Raw genomic sequence first — 9,950 nt, 5'->3', positions numbered from 1 at the left:
GCTACTAAGGACTTAGGTTGACTAGGTTCTAGCCAACCGACCGACCCGCAGCCTATGTATCAGATCGATTGATTTTGCATGTGACGATAACCAATCGATACTGTGTCATAGAGGATCCATGACAGTATTGCCTGAGGTGACATATATCAATTGCATTTGTATGGCAGTAGAATGGTTCTATGGTTCCATGAACGTTACAACCCGAGACAGCAAAATCTACCGCTTCCATTAGTATATATAATTACCAGTAAGATTTTACATCAACGGAGGAAGTCATCATTTACGGGTCAACGCTACCAGCCTTGAAAAATGCGAACGAGGATCAAAATCAAATGAGTGCTTTGTCCAATCAGTTAAAAGTCTTGTCGCTCATTCTCTCAACAGTAGTCTCTCTCAACAATTCTAAGTTTCCCAGTAATGGAGGTACAGTGGGTTTTAGTATGCCATGGCTTAATCACTGTATTGGTGGTGGTTTCGTTCCTCTGCGGTCAGTGGCCAATCTTTCAGGGGACTTTCATCGAGCGCATCCATCACTTCATGACTTTCGGTGCTTACGATTATTTATTGTATGTCTATTTCTTTATTCTCAATTCAAACTCTGTTTGCTACTTCAATTAGCCCTAATTCTGTTTCTTTCAGGCGGTTTGTTGGGGTAATATGTGGTTCAAGAGCCAGAGATGTGTTGCTCTCTGTGGAGGACTACTGCTGTGATCGACCCAATCCAATTTTACAGGTTTCTCGACGTTGTTCTATTTTCTTTCTGTCCTCCCTATAATCTGTTAATTGCATCTCTTCTCTTTTTTGTTTTTTTGTTTTCACATGTTTCTTTAATGTACAAGTAGCTTATTTCCTGTTGTTTCCGCTCTCTTATTTGAATTCAAGTTCTTCGATTACCTGTGCTAATTGAACCATCCTACATTTTTTTCTTTGAAGTTCAGTTAGCTGTTTGTTTGGGATTTTCTGTTGGGCGCTGTCACACATCAGTTTAAGGCCGTCTTCTCTAAATGCTTTGATATTGTAACTTTTTTATTTTATAGTTGGAATTCGATTGGCTAAAAGGAGAGACGATTCCTTATTTTCTATAAAATTTCTAAGAATATCTGTTTTGGTCTGAGAGTTTATTCCTCAAAACGGAATGTTTATTTTTTTCCATCCCAGAATAATTTTGGTTGGTGGGAACGTTTAGATATAAATCTTAACACACATTCACGTTGATAACTTTCTTATTGTTCAGTCAATTTTATTAAAAATAGAAAACCAATTGCTAATCAAGACAAACACACATTGACATGGATAACTTGCTTATTATTTGATTTGAAGGGTTGGGTTGAGGGGAACACTGTTTCTGATGAATCTGAACATGCATTGACATTGATAATTTACTCCCTATTGAGGTTAACATCCTTACCTTCAGAAGTTACATGGTACCGTAGAGTAGACCTTTTTTCATTTTTCAAGCCCTTAAAGCAAGCAGAATCGGATGTCTCCAACGTTCTGTTTGATCTCCCTAGATTCACGGATTTATTCCATGGTCTCATGCCCTGACGTTTACTTTTAACTTGTTTATTCTGTATCCCTAAGTTGTGTATAGAAAAGAAACACAATTTCTAGATTCTGTTTTTAGCTATTGGACTTATTTCTAAATGTTATTATCTTCACCCTATTTCAAGAGTTCCTTTTCTCTTTTGAGGAAAAGGAAATAAATAGATCTGGATTTTCTATTTGTGTCATTTGATTTTCCCAAGGCACTGTCAATCTGATATAAATTCGTAGTGTTTATCCCACCCTATCAGTCTGGAGACTCCGAACAATCTTATCAGTAATGGACCCTGTAGTGTTTATCCCATCCAATCTGTCTGCAGACTCTGAACAATCTTATCAGTAATGGGTGCTGCTGTGCATGTTCCATGGAGGATAATTTTTTCTTATTTGGCGGTGATCCTTAATCATTTCAAAATGGCAGCAGCATATACCTTTTGTAATTTCTTTCTATCCAAGAATCATAGGAATGATTGATTTGCGAATAATACATTTTTGGTCAAAAAGCTTTTATCAATTCCAACAAATTTTCCCTTTTGTCAGAAAACATACTGAGCTGGTCAATTACCAAGTGTTGTGATGCAAAACTAATCCCGAACAAGAGAATTTCAGTGGGAAATTAGCTTCCGACAGGATTGCAAGTAAGGAAGAAGAGCCATAAGAGCAGATGAAGGTGGAAAGATTACATCTGTTAAAGCAGATCAAAAGAAGAAGAGGAAGGAAGGAAATCAGGTCTGGGATACCAATCCCGTATGCATTGCTCAACAGCACCAAAACTCTTGAAAGAACTCAAAAAAAAAAAATTCCACTCAGATTGGGGTGTATTACATGTATTAAGACCTTTTGAAATTTCTAAATTGACTTATAAAAGGACTCCTAGTCACTCTCACACACTCAATTAAGTAAACAAACTAAAAAAAAACACTTAAAAGCTATTAAATATCATAGTCTAATTCAAATACTTAACAACTTATCCCATGTACTAACTTTACCCATTTTATGGGCTTATAAATTAGGCCCATTATAATAAAACCCAGAAATAAAATAACTCAACCAATAATATAACTACCCAAATGTCAATTTCAGCTCATTGGACTGCCACCAGCACCTTGTTTTCCAGTCGTTCACGGTAGTTAGGTATGTAGTCCTCAGGACGTGGCTTTTGGCCTCAAAAAATGTGGAACATGCTCAATCTCCGGATCAATCTCAGATGTGAAGGGTGCATCCATAGGAGTCTTTGGAATGGCTTTGTGAACCTCCACTTCAACTGTATTGTCGAATTCCTTAATCACGACCTCACCGTCCATTGTGTCAACCTTGTCATCATCAGTTTTTTGAGTCTCTTCAACTTTAACCTTGACTTCAGGTTCGTGTGCTTTGATTGGTGCTCTCCTCTTTTTAATGTGATGGTATAAAGTTGAGATCAGTATGTGAACCATAGGGTAATTCTGGTATGCCCCAACTTCACTGAATTCGAACCAATCATTTATCCAGTTGCCTCAAATCCCCAAGAAGTTGATTAAAAGCAATTTGGGTGTTGGTCGTCTTAGAGGGACTTAATTCATTGTTGGCCATAACTCTGATACCAAATGAAGCAATCTGATTAACGTAAAAGTAGGTTCAGATGCAAACCACAAGTAAGGATCGCAAGACAATCAAGGAAACCAGACTTAGGGGAAATCTAAAAACTTTCAATCCCAAACTCTGATTTCTGTGGAATTCTGTTCGTAGACAGTATTAAAGCAACAGAAGAAAGTCTCAAACTTTCAAGGGAATCTAATGGTTGGATTCTAACCTGTGATTCACAGCAGGAAATATAAACCAAAATCCTAAATTTTAGGAAACCAAATATCTTCAGATCCAAGGATCAGATCTGCAAAATCTTCTAGTCGAATGCAGTCTAACGGGTTGTATCAGCAGTCAAAATCTCAGTCAAAACTAAGGGCTGGATATTGAGATACAGAATTAGTATCTTGTCTGAAATTAGAAACTAACAGGAAATAATAAGTCAGTTTCAGTACCCAATGGAAATAGCATCTAGGAAAATCCAAAATAAAAACAAAGAATCAGGTTAGGAAACTTAGATGAACAGAATTAGCAAGTACATCAGTAATTAGTAACTTGTAGAGAATAGAAATCAACCTTGGAAACAAGAGGCCTTAAGATTAGTAGAACGAAGACGGAGTATATGATGTGTAATTTTGGTCACATTATGATGGATATTGATATGGTGCAAATTGAGGAAAGAGAGATACCGCAAAGTGACTATTTTAGATATCTGGGGTCTATCATAAATAAAGAATGTGACATAGAGGACGATGTTTCACAGATAATTAAAGTGGGATGGATGAAGTGGAGAGGTGCGTCCGGAGTGTTGTGTGACCGACGTGTTCCTTTAAAACTTAAAGGAAACTTCTATAGGACTGTTGTTCGATCGGCCATAATGTATGGGGCAGAATTTTGGCAGTTAAGAAGTGTCATATTGATAAGCTTTGTGTAGCAGAAATGAGATGTTAAGATGGATGTGTGGAAAAATAAGGAAGGATAAACTACGGAATGAACATATTAAATCGGACTTAGGAGTAGCTCCGATCAATGACAAATTACGAGAGAGTCGTTTAAGGTGGTATGGTCATATTCAACGGAGGCCTAGGGAAGCCCCAGTAAGGAGGAGTGATATGATTCTAATTGAAGGAGGTAAAAGAGCCAGGGGCAGACCTAAAATGACCATAGGAGAAGTGAGGAAGGACATGCATAGGCTAGGGCTTGTTCCAAGTATGACCTCAGACCGAGCCTATTGGAGAGCAAGGATCCATGTCGCAGACCACATTTAGCTGAGATTCTCCTAATGGGCTGGGCTATGCCTCTTTCCTCTTATTAGCATTCATCGTTCATTTTTCTATTTATTTTGCATCTTTCATTTCTCCTTTTCCTTTTTCATCTCTCATCTCTTTCCCCATCTCTCTTTTCCCATCTTTATTACCCTTTTTTGGTTAGAACTCTGTTTTCCCTACTTTGTTTTGTTTGGATCCATGTAGCCGACCCCATTAAGTTGGGATAAGGCTGAGTTTGTTGTTGTTGTTGTAGAGAATAGAAATCAAGGAAACTAGTGCTGCTGTAACAGAACATAGAAAAAGGGGCATTGAACTGTCAATAGAACTTGAGATCAATGGGATGAATCTACTGCTATTCCGGTACTAGTAATCTGATCTGAAACTTGAAAAGTTGAAGAAGAAGAAGAAGGGAAAGGATAAGAAAGAATAAGAAGGGGGGAAAGGATAGGGTGGATATGATCTTGGAATCACCACCAAGGCCTGCGGGAATGGCTTCACCATCAATCCCAACCTATTTCTTCACCACAATAGGGCTGGAGCTGCATCAGCACAGTCCAAGGACAGCTTCACTACTGACCCAAAGAGGGGAAAACCCAATTTCTCAATAACTCAATTCATAGAGGAGGTTTATGGCCCCTCTCATTTATTTATAACTTCCATAATAATCCCAAAAATAGGAAACCCCTATGTATGGTTGGAGGAATCCCTTGCAACTTAAGTCCCTCTTCAAAATAGAAGCTATTTTAGAACACTATAAAATAGAAAGTAACTACTTAATCCCGTATCGGACCTAAATCTCTAATATTTAGGCTTATAGAATTGGTCCATTACAATAAAAAAAAAAAAACTAAAAAATACTAAGCTAAGGCCCATATAACCCATTGGGCACTCAAATTAAACATATTAATCCATTCTTGACCCGTTCCAATGGCCTGGTTTGCAGTTCTCCTTCTTGTTCTTTTGAATTGCATCACTAACGCAACTGCCACATGTTGTCACGGTTATCGTGAAAATGTCTTAGGTCTGCTTTTGTACTTTGTTGTTAATCTGGAAGTTGGAAGTTTCCTGGACAATAGGGTTATCTCTTAGGGTCCTGTTATGGTTTTGATGAAATAGGATATGGTTGACAGCATCATGCACTCTATAGTCTGGAGTTTGCTGTTGCTGCATCTCCAGACACATGGGAGTGTCTTTCATATACATTAATTTGAAATGTACTACTGAGGGACAACTCCTGATGGATTGTACAGGGAATAAATTATATGGATGGACTGTAGAAGGGAATATATTATACGGAAACTCTGAATGTATGGACAAAGCTGCAAATACATGGCTAAAAGTGTGTAATTAACTGCATGAGTCCATACAATTGAGGATTGCAACTATTGATTTATATAATCATCTATACTTATGACTCATCGATTGTTGTAATCTTTTGTATCATTATGTGTCAATTGAATGGTCTATACGGCTGAGTTGGTGGGGAATTTTTATAGATATGGCACCGCAGTATATTTTTCCTTTGATGGAACTCTTTCTTATTGTATGATTGGAGTACTTGGTCCTTGATAGAATGGAATGTTGAATTTTCCTAACAATGGGACAAGGACTTGGATGGTGGTAATGAAGATGAAATGCTTCCTCCATGATTATCTGTCACAGTTGCTGGATGTGCTTCTATTGTGTCTAATCACATCTTTATGGTTTAACATGTCACTAGATATTGTTATATCTGTAAACTCCATTTTTTAAGGTTTTAGTAGTTCACTCTACTGATAGTGGTAACATACTGTTTCAATCCTTTTTGCAGTTCTTTTTATCTTTTTCTACCCCACCTTGTGTTGCAGGTACTATATCTGTCAATACTTGGGGCAACATATTATTTTATTGCTAAGTCATCCTTTAGATATATTCCTGGTTATTATCTTAGTGAAATACACAGGTACAATACAAAGACAGTCATGCGGTACTATCTCTTTCACATGATAATGGTGATCAATTGAACTATACCGTTCTAATTTCCTTGCACATGATGCATTTTGCAGGTACGCAAGCTTGTTGGCTGCAGGTGTGGGGGTTCTACTCTTTGTAGTGACTAGCTTTTCTGATCCAGGAACAGTGAAAGCTGAGAATGTTTCTCAATATATTGCTGCTTATCCGTATGATGATATTATATATTCCGAAAAAAGATGTTCCACTTGCAAGATTCCAAAGTGTGTAATATTAACTTTTAGCTACAGTATTCTTTAGAACTCATTTGGTATTTTCTTATGGGAGTTGGAACTTTGATTCAGGCCTGCAAGGTCCAAGCACTGCAGCATATGTAATCGTTGTGTTGCACGGTTTGACCATCACTGTGGATGGATGGTTGGTTGGTTTTGTTGTTTCTTTTAGTTGTTGTGGTTCGATGATGGATTAGACAATTAGGATTCTTCAACTAAATTTTTAATTTGTGGTTCATGTGCAGAATAACTGCATAGGAGAGAGGAATACGCGGTACTTCATGGCTTTCCTTCTCTGGTGAGGCCTTACAAGATTTTGCATTGTTTTGTTCTAACATGTGTATGTTTCTAAATTAAGTGAAGTACATCTCCCACTTTGTGCTTCTGTGCGTATGTAGCATTAATCCTTTTCATCTGATGCACACACCAGTTGGCTGTTTGTGACAAGTACAATGGGATTGAGCCATGGCTGTGCAGTGCTAATAAATGGATGGTGGCCAATTGGACAAAGGTCCAGCCTCATTTAGTCATGGGTCTGTGTCTGTGGTGTTTTCACTTGTAACTGAGTCGCTACTTATATCACTGTTTTTCTCCTAACATCTTATTGCAAATTTTATCTTCCAGCTTGTTTCATGGATTCATGTAAAAATTTTACATTTCAGGCATTTCCTTCTTTGTATATATGGGACAGTTGCCCTTGGATTGATTCTCGCTGGTCAATTGAAAGAGTTGAAGGTCATCTACATTCTTACAGGTATAGCTGATCCAAATGTAGAACATCTTATTCGGTGATTAAATTGATAATCTTGATGGTGTTTCGAATTTTTTCTGCAGCTTATTATGGCGTTGAAAATTCATTTTACAGTTTATTTCCTCATGTTGTACAGGTGAGAAATTTGTTTGTGAGCTCACGCTTTTCATGTTATTTGTACTTAACTAAATACGGGAAGCACTGGGTGGTTTCTGGTTACAATGGTCTAGTCAATCTATAACTGGCTCATTGCATAAACACTTACAAATGAAGTTTGATTCCCATTGGCAACTTTGGGGATGCTTGAAATATTTGTGTCTAGTCAAATGGATCCTTAATTTAGTAAAAATTCAAAGACTGTTCAAAAAAATCTCTCGTACTGTATTCTCCTTATCGTTTTCAATAACAAGTTGCAATGATGTTTTAACACAATTGTTTTTCATGGAATCTGGTTTCATGAAATTGGACTTTTGATTTCAAGATTAAAGGATTTTCCCATTATTAATCTCTGGTGTCTAGACTTTCAGCATCTCATTAAAATAATATATTTTTCTTATATTTATTCAAAAAAGTGTATGTAGATATTTTTCAAATGGCGGTGTTGTCAAGCAACTTGGAAGTCATTTGTGTATTTCACTAGAAAGTTATATGTTATTTTGAAAATTTGATGTTGAGAAGGCATTGATTTACCGTTCTAAAGTTCTACTTGAGCTTATTCTTGATATTTCTTTATAATATAATACTCTTTTTTTAATGTGAATTACAATATAATACTTGGTATCTCCTTAAAATGGAGTGTATTCCCCCCCCCCCAACTACAAGTAGTCTGATAATCAATTTTGGACATTGAAATTTTTTTTCTTCTAGAAATTCTACTTCCTCGCTGTCCAACCTTGAAGTAGAGAGACTTGTGGGCTTTAAGATCTTCATCATTTAAATTCTATTGTAGATGAAATTTTGTGTGGATTTGAAACCAAAAGTTTTGATCATTTTTTTTGCTAGATATGTTCCTCCCCAACCCCCCACCCCAAGAAAAAAAAAGGCCACAGAATTTGGCTCATTTGGTGCAAGGCCTTCTCTTTGCCTGTTTTGGATTTTAAACGAAGGTGCTTGTTTAAATTTAGTTTTCTCTTAAAAATTTAACTTTTCCAATAATTTTTTTAATTATGTTTTTAGTTTATTTAATTTTTTTGGGTAATCTACGAGTTCTATATCTATTTTGTTTCGTTCATTCCTTAATCGACATAATTAAGTAAACTGTTTTAAATAAGAGTAATTATCATCTTCATTCCTTGTTTTTGCATGTTAAGTAAATGGTGCAGACTTCTTTATAAATTTATGCTTATGCTTTTATTGATTGTTTATTTGGTCACACTGAATGTGGAACCATGGTGCATCTCAGTCAATGAATAAATGAATGTACTACCTAGGCCTACTCATCTGTCACACTTTTTGGTGATCTTTCTCCTTTTGCTAAATGTTAACTTGATGTGTGCAGTGGTTGTTAAGTTCCTATAACACACAAATACTTCTCATGGTCTTCCTAGTCATAGTTTCTTTGTTACTGGCGGGATTCTTTGGGTACCATGCTCATTTGTGCCTTACAAACACCACAACAAATGAGGTAAGTCTTGTTTTCTTTTGGTTTTTTAAATAAAGCTTCTCTACGACTGCATTTCTCTGTCACCATCGGTTGCCCATTGCCATACTCTATATAAATTGACTGATGCTGACAAGGAATTTTGATGCACACATATCCTAAATTGCCCCATGTACTCTCTCATTGGTTTTCTGTTGAGTACAGACCTTCAAGTGGCAAGACTATTTAAGTTGGAAAAAGAAAATAAATGAAGCAAAGGTAAGTGCTGAAGCACTGAAGGCCAGTATCAGCGAGTTGAGCAAAGAAAAGAAGCCTCCAAAAAGCAAATGGAAGGCCTTCTTTCGGAGGTCCCCCCTTGAAGAAGTAGTGGTCGTTGTTAAAAACAATGTTTATGACAAAGGAGCCTTTCACAATCTTAATGAGATAATATTTCCATTGTCAGCGAGGAAATCATTTTCACGCACTGAGTCGAAATTGGACTAAGAATGCTTTATAGATGAACTGCGCGCTGTTTTCTGTTGTGTTTCACATTGGAAGGTGGTTGATGGCCTGCTCTAACAAATTTTTGTGCTTAGATAGCTTGATGATAAGGGTTTCAAATGGAGGATGTGTAACATCAGAAATCTATTGTACAATTGCAATATTGGTGCAGTACTTGGGATATGGGCCCTCCCAATGTCAGATTATCAATTGGATGGTTCAAATGGCACTATGCTATAATATTTGTTGTATTGTAAGAGTAACAATGCAGATTTTTCTTGGTTATAAAAGGTTACAAAATTTTTGTATCTTTATTAGTGAAAGTATATATGGTCAGTTTAGTTTCTGACATTTCAGTGAAGCATTGTGAGTTTTGGTGTGACATTTTATGTATTGCCTCATATGTTATGGCATCAATAGTTGTGTTTTCTTCCAGTGGTCCAGTTTAATGTGGCACATCTTTCATTTCCTCGGCCAAGATCAGCTCACCTCAGTGGATCCAGACCCTTCTGTATGAGCTTAAT

General features: G+C 36.8%; 1 protein-coding gene across 1 annotated transcript; it reads left to right on the top strand.

The window, feature by feature from the left end:
* Window positions 1–354: 354 nt before the first annotated feature.
* LOC122669951 (probable protein S-acyltransferase 17) lies at window positions 355–9,734 on the top strand. Its single transcript, XM_043866872.1, has 10 exons — window positions 355–566; window positions 640–733; window positions 6,221–6,315; window positions 6,419–6,586; window positions 6,668–6,740; window positions 6,841–6,893; window positions 7,258–7,349; window positions 7,430–7,482; window positions 8,845–8,970; window positions 9,151–9,734. Exons 1-10 carry the CDS (start codon window positions 418–420, stop codon window positions 9,427–9,429), a joined length of 1,182 nt encoding a protein of 393 aa, XP_043722807.1. The 5' UTR covers window positions 355–417; the 3' UTR covers window positions 9,430–9,734.
* Window positions 9,735–9,950: the final 216 nt, after the last annotated feature.

Source organism: Telopea speciosissima, chromosome 7 (assembly GCF_018873765.1).
Source record: "Telopea speciosissima isolate NSW1024214 ecotype Mountain lineage chromosome 7, Tspe_v1, whole genome shotgun sequence".
In the NCBI taxonomy this organism is placed as follows: domain Eukaryota; kingdom Viridiplantae; phylum Streptophyta; class Magnoliopsida; order Proteales; family Proteaceae; genus Telopea; species Telopea speciosissima.
The sequence above is the reverse complement of the archived record's forward strand: the minus strand, read 5'-3'. Positions and strand labels throughout refer to the sequence as shown.